The 16,368-nt window shown below is 38.6% G+C and overlaps 2 protein-coding genes across 3 annotated transcripts in view; both read left to right on the top strand.

The window, feature by feature from the left end:
• Positions 1-651: 651 nt before the first annotated feature.
• On the top strand, positions 652-5,237 carry tcf19l (transcription factor 19 (SC1), like). The gene is made up of 4 exons (XM_056741405.1): positions 652-851; positions 1,422-2,010; positions 2,162-3,089; positions 3,678-5,237. The coding sequence occupies exons 2-4, from the start codon at positions 1,716-1,718 to the stop codon at positions 4,012-4,014; spliced, it is 1,560 nt and encodes a 519-aa protein (XP_056597383.1). The 5' UTR covers positions 652-851; positions 1,422-1,715; the 3' UTR covers positions 4,015-5,237.
• A 9,907-nt stretch (positions 5,238-15,144) lies between these two features.
• pvrl2l (PVR cell adhesion molecule related 2 like) overlaps positions 15,145-16,368 on the top strand; it is a 98,768-nt gene continuing 97,544 nt past the window's right edge. Inside the window, exon 1 of one of the 2 annotated variants that reach the window (XM_056740945.1) lies at positions 15,145-15,540. In XM_056740945.1, coding sequence (XP_056596923.1) covers positions 15,477-15,540 — 64 coding nt within the window. In that variant the 5' untranslated portion in view covers positions 15,145-15,476. The remainder of the gene's footprint in view (positions 15,541-16,368) is intronic. The other variant, XM_056740946.1, reaches the window with a different exon arrangement.

Here is a 16,368-nt window from a genome sequence, read left to right on the forward strand (position 1 = left end):
TAAACTGAGTCACTTTCTGAATATTTAAAATATAAAAATACACGAAACATGTCATTTCATGAGAACATATGAATACATTTTTTAACAATATAATTAGATTGATTATATAAAGTGTGTTTAGATGAAATAGTCTACAAAAGCCCACTACTATAATTTCAGTTCATAATTATTTCTATAAAACAGCTTTACTTTAACTTAGACTTAAAACATAATATAAAATAAGAATATAAAATGGAGTGTTGATGCATATATTGGAGGTTTAAAATGTAAATATTATGACATGTTAAAACTCTCCATTGTAGTTTTCCAGAATCCTTGACAATCTAGCACCATGTGGATGTGACTCTCAGTGTTAAACTGAGTCACTTTCTGAATATTTAAAATATAAAAATACACAAAACATGTCATTTCATGAGAACATATGCATTAAATATTTTTACAATATAATTAGATTGTTTATATAAAGTGTATTTAGATTTAATAGTAAAAAAATCACAACTATTATTTCAATTCATAATTATTTCTATCAAACAGCTTTACTTTAACTTAGACTTAAAACATAATATAAAATAAGAATATAAAATGGAGTGTTGATGCATATATAAAAGGTTTAAAATGTAAATATAAAGACATGTTAAAACTCTCCATTGTAGTGTTCCAGTCTCCTTGACAACAGAGACGGAAGTGATGTTGAATTTCGCGCAAGGAAACCAGCGCGGCTCCTGGCGCGCCAAATTTCAAAGCACTTCCTGCGCTGGGAGGACCATAAGATTGACCACGGAGCCGAAATAAAACACAATAATATCTTTTTACAAAATCTCACCCTCCTGTTTTGGGCATGGCATGCTTTTGTAAGTGTTTTTCAATCATATTGTTCGATGAAACAAAATGGTTGTGTATGTAAAATAGCTGTTTTTTGGTCGCGTTGTGTGAATGCGTTCAACTATATGCTTTCAGAAGTAACGTTAGCACGCTAGCTGCGTGATGCTATACGCTTTCATGACTCCTGCAAACATTTCCTTTTGTGTTTTAACTCTGTTTAACAACTGTTTACCAGTTAAATGTCTGTTTCATGTGGGTTATGTACATCTTTAAGTATTCATTTGTTGAAGTAGTTTGTAAGGTGTCGGTGGTAAATCTTTGGCGATGTAACGTTACAGCCATCGAACTTTACTATTTGATTATGCATTGTTTCATGTCATGCCATGTTTACTTTGTTTATTTAAAACCATATATTTATATTAAAGTAAGCAAAATAAGCATTGTGCAGCTGTCATTGCATAATAATAAAATGTGGAAGTACGTATGTCATTTTTAGCAGAACGTTTTGTTGACTTGTCAGTTTTGTAGTGTTGTCAAATATGTGAAAGGTTTGACATTAAATGTCTTGTTAAAGTATTCTTATTGTTTTTTTTTTCCAGAATGAAGATCATCAAGTGACATTATCTGACTGGACATATTAAAAACTAAAGCTCTAGAAAATTTTGACTGAAAATATCCAAGCCAAACTAAAATATAATTTTAGTTTGTCCTCCATCGGTGTTACGTAATATGTCATATCAGCCTGACCAAGTATAAATCAGTGCTTTTATAAATTATTAATATCTCAATTTTAAAACAAGAATATCTTCAATGGAGGACATTTAGTCTTGTTCAATAGAAGCGTTGCCAGCTGTGTTGCAGTTTTCCTCCACATTTATTTGTGGAATGCCAAAATGTCGACAGGAGTCCAGCCGTGTTTTCAGTTGTTAAGAATTGGATTGTCGTCCAATGCGAATAATGTCAACACAAACGGAGATGAGTCACCTGACTCTGTTCGTGACCTGTACACGTTTCGGCCAGAGCTGCCCCAGTGTGTGTTCCGGCTCGGTCGGGCCGCAGAGCTGTGTGATGTCACCCTGGACTCGATGACTGTGTCCCGTATCCACGCTGAGCTACACGTGGAGAAAGTAACTGATGCGTCTGGAGAAGAGGGGTGGAAAGTCTGTGTGAAGGGGCGCAGCAGTAATGGTGAGTGATGCGGTCTATAAAAACCTTTCGATATACCCAGTACATATTTGTATCACAATATATTTTGGCACACAATATTTTTACTATCATGTGGAAAACGTTGAAATAAGTTCTGCGATGGAGAAAATAAAAACCCCTCTGTGTTCTACAGGCACATGTGTGAATGATGTAAACCTCCAACAGGGAGTCTTATGTGAGATCAACGATGGTGATACCCTCAACATCGGTGGCCAATCAGGGAAGACTAGCCCAGAATTCTACTTCCTCTTCCAAAAAGTACAAGTCCGCCCTTTGGACTTCGATGCCATCACTGTGCCGAAAGCAGGTGTTTTCTCATCCGACATTAAGAACCGTGTCAGAACGTGCTTGGAACGTAAAGCAGACCCCGCGTTGGATATTTCAAAACTGTCCATTAACAAAGCCACGGTCATTCTGAACTCCATTGGTAGCCTGAGCAAGATGAACGGAAGCTGCTGGACGTTTAAGAAAAGCGATAAAACTAACAGTTTAAAAAACGCCAACACTCCAGGGTTTGCGGCTTTGGCCCCTCCCTCCACTCCGCCCCCCTTCCAAGCCGACGGTGAGATCGCATCCAAGTCTGTCCCACCATCGTCAAAGAGCCGACGCAAGTCAGCCCACACCGTTCTCCTGGAGGACGACAGTTCAGACGATCCCGTAAATCGCAGAGGTGTGGAGGATGGAAGGAGAATACAGGCGAGGAAAAGACGACGACTTTACAAGTCCGAATCAGACGTGTTTCATCCTCCTCTACCTAAACTGGAGCAGAATTGCAGGTCACAGTTGGATGTGTCGAAACACAACAGCAGCACGGCACCTAACAGAAAGTTCAATCATCATATCACGAACATGACTCACACCAAAGGCATCAATTTGACTCCGCTTCACCAGCAGAAGTCGTGCTTGTCTGGTCCTGGAAGGAGACAAAGAGCAAACAGCTCTCCGGTATTTACGGCCCTGGGGACGGGAGGTGAGAATTACAACCTGACCTCACCATCAGCGAGGACACCCAAGACGGAGAAAGCGAGGGGGGTGATTTCTCGGTTTCAGGCCTCGACTGGGTGAGCAGATATTGGGTCACACACACTCAAAGATTAATATAATCTCAAAAAGTAATGCATGTTTTTATAGTCAAAGTACATTTTAATGGAACATTTTATTGCTAGATATTTTGGAAATGTTTTTGCAAATTTTTCTGAAAGTTTTTGATTCGAATGCAATACTTGTTCATTTAAAAGATGCATTAGGGGAATAGTTCACCATCAAAGTGAAAATATACTCACCCCGTTGTCATTTTAAACATGTGTGATTTTCTTTCTTCTGCAAACACACACAAAAAAAGAAATTTAAAACAATGTTGGTAACCAAAAACCGTTGGTCCCCATTGACTTTCATTGTATGGACGCAAAACCAATGCATGTCAATATGTTACCGTAATTTTTCAAAATATTGCTGCAGAAGAAAGTCATACAGGTTTGAAATTACAAAAGGGCGTGTAAATAATGACAGAATATAAATTTTGAAAGTGAAATATATCTCTAAAAACATTAGCAATACAACGTCTATTCTGAGCTAGTCAGGTGTTGTCAGCTCAACACATTAAATAAAATTGCATTTACTTATACACAACTTTTCCTATCTATCTGTAGACGACGACGTGGAAGACCCAGAAAACATCCTCCACCCCGTCCATCCCTTCCATCACCCTCTTCTTCCTCATCCTCCAGCTCATCTTCCTCCTCATCGTCTTCCTCATCCTCCTCTGAAGATGATGACGAAGACACTGGTGTCACGCAGGGCGTCGAACCGTGCGCATCAGCGTGCTGTCGCTTCCCTCAGCAGGACACCGTGCAGTGGATCCAGTGCGACGATTGCGATGCCTGGTACCATCTGGATTGCCTGCCGCACGGCCGCAACCGAGCCGCGCTGCTGCTCGACCCAAATGCAGACTTCCACTGCGGCTGCCGCGGAGGCAGAAACCACTGAGACCATGAATCAAGCTCGCCTTCAACTCATTAATATACCAAATATGCTGAAAGACATTGTGTTATTACAATCAGACCTATGGGGGATTGGGAGATTGGTTCTTGGCTCTCGTATAGAGAAACGCTTTGTAGTGATGGCAGGAATAAATAAGTGTGGTTTTAATGTTGTCTGCTGTGGTGCTAATTGCTTTGAGGGGTGATGTAAACTGGTTTGGCTCAGATGGATGTTCTGAACTTACCAGTTGGCAGGGTGGTTTTCAAGAGCATCCAAATGTGCTCGAAGCACTGAATCCCATTAGAACCAGCACTGGATGGTTTCTAGCCAGTTACAAAATATAATAAATATTTACAAAGGGGGATGAAAAGGTATGGACTTTGAAAAGCTTAAAAAAATATGTTTGTAAATGTTGAATACAGAAATGAATTATTGTTGGCATGATATTTTGTATTGTATGGGAAGTATTTTTAGAAGAATGGATGAATTAGAGATTAAGAGGCATTGTTTAGCCAAAAATAAATTTTTCTATGTCATTTACACTCATGTTGTTCAAAACCCGATAATGACTCTTTCTTCAGTGGAACACAAAAGAAGATATTTTGAAAAAAGTGGTTTTGTGTCAAAACAATGGAAGTCAATGTGGTTCAATGTTGTTTGGCTGCCAACATTCTTCAAAATATCTTCTTTTGTGTTCTGCAAAATACAGAAAGTCATACGGGTTTGAAATGACATGGGCGTCAATAAATGATGGAAGAATTTTCATTTTTGGGTCAACTTGGTTGGGCATCAGTATGCTTTCTTAACTAGATACTGATTGTTAAGCATGCTTTATCCACATTACGGCTTTTATATAATATGTTATCTTTAAATACTGTATAAAATGTAAACAATGGTAGCTAAAGGCAGTTGTAATGACTTATTCAAGGGCAAATTAAGTACAAAACTTGATTTGATGGAATATTCTTAAAATGTCAATGCACAGAAAACATTTAAAGAGAATTGTGAATTGTTTTTTGTTATGTGGTCTGCTATTAACAAGCTTTTGAGTGTCATCTCGATTAACCCGATGTAGTCGTATCTGTTGTAGAATCTGAGGTATGAGTGATTAAAATACGTTCACTGTCTTCACTTTAACTCAACATAATAGATATGATGAATGACAGCCATAATGTTTGTTATGTTGGGAATTGGGAACTGAATAAAGAATTATATATTTAAAATATAAACTGTCTGGCTTTTAGTGAAAGATATTTTGAATGTGATGTTATTGTAAATATTTTTGTTATAAGGATCTATATAAGTGTGAATGTTGTGTATACAGCATGAGTTTTTTTTATGAGCACAGATGCCAAGAAATGTGAAAATCTAAATTCACAAAAACAAATTTTAGACCCGCAATATCCCCCCAAATGTGGTTTCAGCCTAACAGAGTTGTCAGAACAATGACTGATTTGTGAGCTCCCAGAATGCACTGCAGCATTCATAAATAATGCAGTAATTTTTAGAGAGGGACTATGTGCTATAGGGTTATGATGTTGAACATAACATGTTGTTTTGTCATTACTTATTTAGTTGATTAGCTTTTTGCAAAATGGTATATTGTTTTTTGAAGTAATTATTTCTTTGGTAAGGTGGTATATGCCTCTCTATATAAAACTATTGAATGTAATGGCTTTGGAACGATGTTATTTTTTATTTTAAACCGAAACTCAACGAAGCTGCACAATATTTGTTTACATTCTTTTTGCCATTATTTCAACTTTTTTTTTTTTTTTTATGTACAAAGACAAAACACAAAACAGCAAAGCCAAAGCATAAGACTCTTTGTACTGCTCTGCATTTGATCCCATTGGACAACGCTCCTGTATATTTAAGAGTGGAGTGATTGTCAGATAGTATTCAGTGGAATTCTTTCGACCTTTATGAAGTCTGTGACCTAAATGTCTGAATCTCCTTTTGTCACATCACATTCCGTCTCATCTGTCCATTCGCTGAACATCCCTGCTGCTCTGGGAGGCATTCGTAACACCCTCTGGGCTTCAGGTCAGTGGACACCTATACCTGTGCATAACAGAAGATGTCTCTCTGATGAATGACTTATATTACCTGTCCTCTGGTCAGATAAAGTGAAACTCCATTCCTGTGGAATTACATTAGCGATGGCTATTTTATGTTTGCAGAGACCCTGAAGTATGCATCCTTATAAACCATTTAGAAAAAATGAGGTTTTATTATATGTAGTGAGATGTTTTTGGTGGATTGTTTGTATTATCGCAGCTAATTATACAAATCAAATTAATATAAATTTTATTTAATAAACGTATATTTTGTGTACTTTAAAGTGACAATTGTTAATTTGTGGTTATTGATTTACTACAAAGAAAATGTATATTTTTTGCATATACCATGGTTACCACTGTAATCTTTTGAGCAGGGTATTTTAATGTGATCAATACGTTGTAGCACACTATGTTGAATTTAATATTACAATTTGCATTAAATATAAAAGGCAACTTACATTATTAACTTACATCCGAATTAAGAAAATAATAAGATCATTTTATCAATAGGTCATGTTGAATTAAATTAATAATGGTAACTATAATTAATTATTTATTAATAAAAAATGAACTACCTTAAAAATAACCAGCATATTACATTTCCACCACTTAATTACAGATGGGAAAATGTATTATTAACATCATTATGTGTCCAGCACCGAGCACAGACAAAATGTGTTTCGCAGGTATTCCTAATTTACTCACTCCTGTAGTCTCTTCACACTAACCCATAATTCTTGAAATATAACTATGCACTATACTGCAGGGATTGTCATGTCTAGCTGACATGTGTGTGCATTATCAAGGAAGGATGGGCAGTTAAAACAGAGGTGTGAAATCTTTACTGGCTCTTCCTAATGAGGCCAATGGATTGCAGTGTTGCCATGGCGACGCCTCCTGCAGTCAATGGAAGTGTGTGGCGAAGGCAGGCTGCAGCAGGACCTGTCAGACAAGACAAAGGTGAGAGAGAAAATCTTATACAAGGACACTCAATACTGCAGTGTCAGTGAAAGTCAGACATAGAAGAGATGAAGCAAATAGAATTGTTTACAGAGGAAGATTAATACATTTATAAAAGTAAATCTTAATTGAGTAGTAGTTTTGTAAGGCCGCCAGGGGGCAGACTTGTTCTGTTGGCTCGCGCTTCAAAGTTCTTTCCAAAACAATACACCGACTGGCATTGAAGTCATATTATCTCTTGAATAAATGTTTCTTTGTCAATTCAAGCCCATATACATTTCAAAAGCGTTTTTAAACAAAGTTGCCACAAAGTAAAATAAAGCTGTTCGCTCGCCCGGGGAGGGAACATTAACGTTGACCATAGCAACCGTAAAGTTACGTAGCTCGAGCGCTTTCAATCGCATGTAGGCCTACAGAAGAAAAACAATAGTTGCATTCATTATTTTATTTTTCTGTTTCATATATTTGAGTTTAAATGTTTAGAGAGTTTAGTTTACACGTTAGAACATTTCTACCAAAAATCCCAGTAGAAAGTACGCCTTATGCTGTACCAATTGCTTACCCCACCTGTAAGTCGCTTTGGAAAAAAGCGTCTGCTCAATGACTAAATGTAAATGTAAGTAAACCCTCTTGTTCGCATATTGTGAAAGAAGCACTATTCAGAAACCTTTCCAACCACGTAGCCCCGCTGTCAACAACAACCCACAACAGGGCAGCTTTATCATATAATAGAATGTATCTATAAAGTTCTACTTAAAAGAAGACATAATGTAGTGGTAGTTTAGAGCGTGATGGACTGCAGCCAGATGGCACAGCTATCCGAACATGTCTCTTGAGTTTTAGATCATCAAGGTGATTGACGGGGATCTAATGGGATCACAGTGCGTGCAGACTGCTTTCAGCTTCCATCCACGTGCTTTCCTGCCTCAAAATTTAGACATTTCTTTAGACCCAAGAGTTAACATGATTTGCAATGAACAGACAGAGCAAAACAAACTACTTTTGCACAAAAACTTATTTGGCGACAAAGATCACATAATTTTGCAGGTTGACACAAAGTGCACTCATTAACCACAGCAATTAACCCGCTTAAAAACCTTTTCATCAATTCAGAGAACCTGATGAATATATTTTGGCTATATTGACTTTAATTGATGTCCTTGTGCTTGCCTTACAGCCCACACAGACAGGCACAGAAAAATGAATCATGATTTGAGACATGGACATGGTTGGGTATTGGTGCGAATAGGACACAGGTGCCTTCATCATGTGCCTCGGCACATATCTCTTCTCCTCCCATCATCGCCGGGTTGATGCGAGTGGATGGATGATAGCGCTACCCTGGAAACGGCTGAGTGAGTTCGATATCTGCTATATTCTTTTCACTCATGCCTAAATTTCAGATCACTGAGCAGAAAGTACACGGGTAAATCTGAAGGTTTATGTTCAACACACCTGGTTACACAAACTCTATGGGGAGTTTACAACAGGTGGTCACTTGTCATGAATGTTCTGTATTCAAAATCATTGTAGGATTATTCAAAATTATTATTTAATTATATGTTCAGAATACATCAAAATGACTATAACTGTGGCCAATAAGCCAAGGGCCAATTTATAACGAAAATATTTAAAATATTATTCAGATCTCATTACCAGCTATTGTATGTCTCCTCTTGGAATATATCACACAAGTCATACAGGGTGTTTTCACAGTATTTGATAGCTTGACAGCCTCGGTTCTCATTCACATTCATTGTGAATGTTGGGTGAACTATTCCTTTAATAAAAAGATCACACATTTTTGTATTCTTACAGTCTTGTGTGCGCACATTTAATTCATGCACTTTAACTCAATAAATCACAGACAGAATGATTATGAGACCGTCACTTAGAAATGACATGACCTCATGATGACATTCCATTACAAACACACACACAGCAGTGGGACTGACGTTTGGTGTGTGTGTTTATGTACACTCAGTCAGCACCATTCTAAGCAGATCATGGTTGACAAGCAGACGTCCCACAGCTCTGTTATGACAAAATCCCTCCATCTCATTCCTATTCTCATCTGTGTCAAAGTCCGCCTGCAAGCCACAGATAAAGACTGCACGGACGTAATCAAGTCAGTGCTTCTACTCAGCTGTAGTGCTTACGCTGTTTACCAACAGACGACATCTTGCTGAGAACATGTCAGAATGTAGGACACGAGAGGACCATTTCAAAACTTTTTCATTTTTTTCTAAATTTGCTATTTATAGGTAGAATCTGCATTTTTGTTTCATTCTGTGAACTACTAACAATATTTCCACCAAATTTTAAATAAAAATATTGCTTCGATTCGAGTTTATTTGCAGAAAATAAAGACGGGAGAAACAGGTCAAAAGAAAATAAAAGATGCTCTGTTTTTTATGGCCTGAAATACTGCAAAGAAAACTAGTTCATTTTCACTTTTAAGCAATACAACAGTATTGTTTTTAGAAGAAAAAAAATACATTTATTATGCCATTACCTCGATTTGTATCACAGTTTTCATGTGTCTTGTGATGCTGTCAGTCTTTCACATTGCTGTTGGATGACTTTGTCACTCATGAGGTTTGATGTTGTTGAAATTCAACACCCCCCGAACTGGAATGGTCACAATACATCACGAAATGCTGAATAAATGAAAATTTGAAATGGTCTTTTTGTGCAGCTGGATGTGAACATACGATGCAAATACTACATTGACAAATAGTTATTTGGTTGTGTTAAAATAGAAAAAAGGAAACCAAATAAAGAAGCAGCAGTAATTTTTTTGTCTTTGCCCTGAAGGATGTTTCACTTCAATCTTTCTGAATGGTTTGTTTTTTCATGTCTCGTCTTGACATTTGATGTTTGGAATATTGATTTTTAACTTATCACAAGAATTTCACTACATTAGCATTCACGCCCTTTATGCAGAACCTTGAAGGACAGGAGTAATTACCTCCTGGCTTTGTTTCTAAAAAATCTCAGAAGCAAAATTTGAGAGGTTTCTCATATTTTTCATGCACACAACCTTCAGCTTTCTCAGAAATTATGGATGAGATGAATCAGTAAATGCAATCTCCCGACTCCCCACAGACTTTTCTTGCAATTCAAATCCAGCCTTTGACTGCTCTCATATATTCCGAAATACTCCAGCTTTGTCTTGACTGTTTACCTCAAACTGTCGCCATGCTTAAAGTCTTCTTGCTCGCCCGAGGTTGTGTACACTCTTCAAATACCTGTCTGTTCTTGGCTTCATTCAACAGGCCCTTCATCCACAAGCCTGCAACTCACAGGTGGCGACTTCACCATAAACATATGATTGATGGAGTGATGCTGAGATGGTTGCCCTTTTGGCAGGTTTCTCAATCTCTTTATTGTTAGTGTGACCATTCGCTCTTAAATTCCAGTTTGAACCAAAAGAGCTTCACAGTCTGATGAGAACCTTGTATTCACGGGTGCTTTAGAAATCTGTGTTTCAAGAGGCCAATATACTGATCCGAGGAACCTGTAATGTATCATCAGGAAATGTTTTCTAAAAGAAACATACCCAGAAGGACGTTCTATTGTTGAGGTTGTTCTGTCAAGGCTCAGGAGATTTAATGGAGTCAGTTTAAAATCAAATGCATGTCATGTACAGTAATTTATCTAGTTAAATTTAGATGTTGCTTAACAAAGAAAGACTAAACCACACAATAGGGAATTAACATAGCTTACGGGGTAATTTTTAAACAGTCAATTACAATAAATGCAGTGCAAAAGAGGCAACGCAATATAATACAAGGTGTAGGATACAAAATAATTATTTTATTGATAGAATGTGCGAATTAAAAAAATGAATGAAGGTGAAGAACGTGTACAGTGCACCTTAGCATGTTTGTGCAAGTCTGGTTAACCTATATACCAGATGTTCAGCACATAGGTGGGAATTGAAAAGAAGCTACTGAGTGACTGAGCTATTCTGTTCTATGCTGGTTTTGTTCATGATGGCTTATTTTTCTCAGCTGTGCACTTTACACTCTCTCCTTTTTATTTTCAAAATGTCCTGTATGTGATGTATAAATATATAAAGATGAAAGAGAAGAGCCCTGTCGAGAAAGGAAATGAGACATAGCTAACAACCTTTACTGCTTCACACATTCAGTTCCTGCTATATTTTCACACACTCGCATTTAATCCTTTTTTCCGAATGTTGTTTGCATCCCTGAGGCGGAGTTATAAATGGCGGGGTGTTGAGAGGATGTGAGCCGATCAGAGCGAGCCACTCATTATGTATCTGTGTGTATGTGCTATATTGTGGACTGACATAAAAGCCACACAAAACAACAAATACAATCCTAAAAATAAAGGTGGAAAATTAAACATGCTATATGGTTATATGGTTCCAGAGTGAAACTTTAAAGAAACTTAAAACTTAAACTTAAAAACAAAAATAAATCTGTCATCTATTTACCCTCATCTCATTCCAAACCTGTGTGACTTTCTTCTACAGATAACAAAAGAAGATATTTGGAAGAACGTTGATAACTAAACAACACTGGACTGCATTGACTTCCATTGTATGTAGACGAAACCACCGAGACATTTCTCAAAATATCTTCTTTTGTGTTCTATAGAAGAGAGTTTTGAACTACATTAGGAGTAATAAATAATGACATTTTATTTTGGGTGAACTAACATCCACAAACCGGTCTGTTTTACAAAAGGTTCTTTAGATTATAAAAAGGTTAGAATGATTTCACTGATATCAACTTTGCTGTATATTCGCAGCAGGTTTACCAGTAACTTACTGTAGATTTCATTTACAATTTAGTTTTAAACATAAACGTACCTATAGTTCTTATATTTTCTTTCATAAAACAAGACTAAATATCTAAGGTCACTTTACTTCTTATGTGAATGTACCAAAATTGGGGAAGTTTTAAATACTTTTACTAGAAAACAAACGAAAATGCTTAGGAAGAATTTTTGCTTTGCTTAAGCCAGTAATGGGACCGTATTTTAATTATGATTAAAGTAAAGTTGAACTCAAATTGAAAACAGTGTTATGTAGTTATTAAATCACAGTCTTACTGGCAACCTGCTGCAAAACTACAGCGATTTTTCAACGGCATTGTTGTGAGGAACCTTTTGTAGCACCTTTATTTTTAACAGTATATACATGGCAAACAGACAATTTATCAGGCGATATGAATGGAAAAATTCACAGAGATGTGAGAGACACGAGAAGCGCATAAGTGCGACACCTTTTAAACGTGTTTGCTTTTATACAATTTTCACACAGGATCCAATCCTCAGAAATATCTAGAGCTAAATTAAGACGTATAGACTCAACACTTCAGTTTGGATGTCGTTCAATCGATCCATCTATTTCTTTACAATATGTGTCTCTTGTAAATGTAGTCAAACCTGTAGACACACACGGAGATTAAACCTCACAGTCCCAGTGAAGCCTGACAGATCAAATGAATAGAACCAGTATAAAAACAAAGTACTTGATATCACAGTAATCAACGTGTGACTAAAGAGAATGAAGATAAATGAGTAGCCCACTGAAAACTGATGCAAGATGAAAGATGTCGTATAAAAATTTGATGGTGTTAGGAACTCAGTTAAACATTGAGGGAAATTAACCGACACGTTTACAGCGTGAGTGCGCATTCGACACGCAAACTGGTGCATGCGTAACGCACAATCACCCTTCTGCGGGGTGTTAGCCTGCTTTGGCCTTTAATGTGTTTAATCATAGCGTATTATCAGCGACCCCCTTGGAGTACCATTAGCAGAGCCACACTTAGCTGGGTCAGTTTAATGGAGTCTTAACATATACTGTAATAATGGAGGGAGGAAGGCAACAAGCATGAGAGCAGCAATAAGAAAAACCCACAGTAAGGGGGATGGACACTTCGTAGTATTAATCAGACTGTCAGAGCGCTAGAGTTATGCCTGTAAAGGTGTCGACGGCCAACTGATAAATGATCACATTAAAGCAGTCGCTGAGCTTAATCAATCCGAGCCCGCTGGGCTGAGCTAAGGTACAATCTCTCAAAATCCTCGGACAGAAGGGACAAGCGTATGCGCGTGTTCGCGCGAAGGAGGATTCAGGTCATTTTTAAGAACTGTCAGATTTTGACTGTTAGACCCTTGGTTAAGACATTGTGTTGTAGAGGGTGACACTGAATGTGCTTGAAAACATATCATTAGTGCCAAACTGTCTGCGAATGTTTTAAGCGTTTAGGTCGCTGAACGGCAATTCAAGCTATCTTTTGGCCCAGACGAGACATGCCCAGACACAACCGAACACCTCGTCTGAGTAGAAAAATACATCAAGATTTTAATAGGATTCAATTGCTCTATGTCCTGTGTGCGAAATAACCGTGACTCAGCAACACTGAGGGTTATTCTGGATGCAGTGCAACGGAGGGTCTGAGGACCGTTAGGGAACATCGTAATCAAAAGTCGTCTAAACCTTTCATTGAATTTTCTGTAGAGTGGAAGAAGTGCATTTGAGGGTCACGGGTGGAAGATGTGATTACGGTCGACTTTAAAACATGACTTAAGTTCACATGTTCACAACACTGCACATGTGTTCAGATGGATTCTGATTACACCACCGATGACTTTCTATTCATCCATCAACTGCATCCACCCATCTATCCATCCGTCTGTCCATATATCCATCATGGTCTACTTTAATGCTGTATTGTCAAGTTTGACCCACCTTCATGCAAAAAAACATATTTGTGTTATTTTAGGATCGGGATTTATTTTAAGACCGAGCAGGGTTGAAACTTAACCCTGCAGGAAGATGGACCTTCATATGAAGGCTTGGTGGTCTGTGTATTGATCAGGAAGATCTTGATCTGCATGGAATAGAAGACCACAAGAAATACAATCACACCACCTTTTGAAACATCTATATTCAACACTCATGATTTATTCCATTTTAATGGTTGCTCAATCCGACTCCTGCGAATCTAACTTCCTGCTGTTTAGCTCAAACTCTAATCAAACACACTACAGTCATCACAAAGAGCTAATCAAGGTCATGGGGTTCACGTGTAAATTACAGCAGGTGTGTTAGAGCAAAGTCGCAGCTAAACTGACAAAAAATAGATCTCCAGATGCAGGTGGGATTGGGCACCTCAGATTTAATTGGTAATGTGCGGTTCTTAATTTCAGGCTGGATCTGTAAAGATGTTGTCTACATAACATTAAGGAAAACATTTTATATGCGTGACAGCTGTTATGTGAAACATATCTCAAAGTATTCATACAATGCGCATATACAACCTTCAGACTTCAAGGTTTCTTTGAAAACGTCAAGCCAACATCAAAGTTTGTCCTGACTAATTTTCCTCTTCTATAAACGCAACAGGCAACCGTCTGTGCGTAATGGAGGGGACGCTGCGTTTCTTCTGACAGATTTAAAAGTCAGGGCCAGGTTTGCGCGTCTTGCATGCCGATGAACGTGGGCGCGTAATTGCACACAACTGTCAATAGATGGCACAGCGAGGTCACTGATTAGTATGCAAGCCGTTCCCACAAGAGGAGACTGCACCGAGCACACTTGAATTCATCAATCTTGTCCCTCATTTCTGTTCATTACGCTTTTGACTAAGTCGCGTTTTGTTGACACTCAATCAACTATAACAGCAGGAGTCCACGTAGATGTACAACTTCGTTGAAAACACGCAATACGTTACCGGAGGAGATTAAACACTTGCCGTCGTGCGCTTAAACATTTGCGTCTCTTGCAATGCGCAACAACATCAGTTGGTCACGCGTTGCGTTAGTAGCGCATACGTAATGAGTCGCATGAACACACACTTTGATAAATAATATATCCCATATTTTATATTTGGCTCGAGTAGCAAACGCATAAATGTAAATATTCTATTTACACAACCACATATGACCATTATAAAGCAGGACGAGTAAACGCCCAAGGGTCTAAGATTTGAAGTTGTCAATATTCGCGTAATGACAAGCATCCAAAAGTTACCCAATTTGCGTAAACAAGAAAACCAGATAGTCGAGTCCTTCCGCGTGAAACGCGCATCGAAACGGCACCGCATACAAGTTCTAACTATGACGTGACGCTGCGATGACATCACAACCAATTCCATCGCTCGAGCTTGCCAGCTCTTGATCGGACAGAAGAAAGCTGCGCGTCGCGTCAGAGACCTCACAGCATTCCGCGTTTCGCGCAACCGGGCTCATACAAACACATACCTGTACACACGCCGGGAGGAGGGCTTAAAGGCTGTTGATATATGCGGGAGGGAGACGACCGTAGAGATTGAGCTCCCGATAAGACGAGCGAAACCACACCATCACAGCGGCTCGCGCTGAAAAGTGAACGAGCTTTTATGGTAAAGTTTCAAGGATTGTTTTAACCTCACCCGGACTGCGTTGGCTTACAAGAGCGGAATGACCGACTTTGCGATGATAAACTGTTGCCTGCTTCTCGGCGCGTGTCTTCTGGCCAGCCAAGGTAATGTGACACACTAACCTGTGGGTTAATCTTCGCTTTGTCTGCGTGCACGCTTTGCTTTTGTTATTTTGGACACGTAGACGTCATTTGCATGATGTTTACAGACGCTGAAAGCTTAACGTGAAGTCGGCCGTCCCAAGTGGATTGAGACGCAACTATGTATCACGCTCGTGCGCGCAGATTTCTACAGCTTACCTGTTTATCTGGCTTATCTCGGACAACTTGAAAGAGTGACTGACCGTGACGAGTGTCCCTTGTTTTAGTACGCCACGCTACGCAAGGTGTGGCCTGTCATTAATTTTTGCGCGCGCTGTACGACAGCAGCAGGTGTAGTTCTTCTGTCACGTTGGATTTGACGTAAACGTCATTATAACGACAGTGCACAACTATTGCGTATTTGTATCTTTGTTTATGATAAATGCAAATCATATCCGAGGCACGGAAAGCAACAGGGTGGTATTTCTTTGTGAGATTTTCGACATGTTTTTGGTCAGTGTGTCTTTATTAGATGACGCAAAGATGTCTCCAATGTATGCAAGTTGTTACAATGTTTTCAATTTGTAACACTGTAAGATACCATTTCAAGTTACTGTTCTGCTCGCTGTTTAAATCGTGTCACTGGTCTTGGTGATGGTCCTGGACATTTACGCCCTGGTGGCTTGAGCAGCAGTGATTTGATGGCGTCTTGAGTCTCAGGGGCTGTTTTGCTCTGATAAGGAGAGACATGTCTGGGGTTTGCTTACAGGTACACGGATAGGGGAGGGCAACTCGACAAGATACTGGCAACTGTAAATGATTTCAGATTCCGGGCCGCCCCTGTGCATATAT

The sequence above is a fragment of the Triplophysa dalaica genome, chromosome 25, assembly GCF_015846415.1.
Source record: "Triplophysa dalaica isolate WHDGS20190420 chromosome 25, ASM1584641v1, whole genome shotgun sequence".
NCBI classification, from domain to species: Eukaryota; Metazoa; Chordata; class Actinopteri; order Cypriniformes; family Nemacheilidae; genus Triplophysa; species Triplophysa dalaica.

Coding starts and splice junctions, on each gene's coding strand:
- tcf19l (XM_056741405.1), top strand. CDS start 1,716: ATGTCGACAGGAGTCCAGCCGTGTTTTCAGTTGTTAAGAATTGGATTG. Junction 2,011..2,161: donor GAAGGGGCGCAGCAGTAATG/GTGAGTGATGCG, acceptor TGTGTTCTACAG/GCACATGTGTGAATGATGTA. Junction 3,090..3,677: donor CGGTTTCAGGCCTCGACTGG/GTGAGCAGATAT, acceptor ATCTATCTGTAG/ACGACGACGTGGAAGACCCA.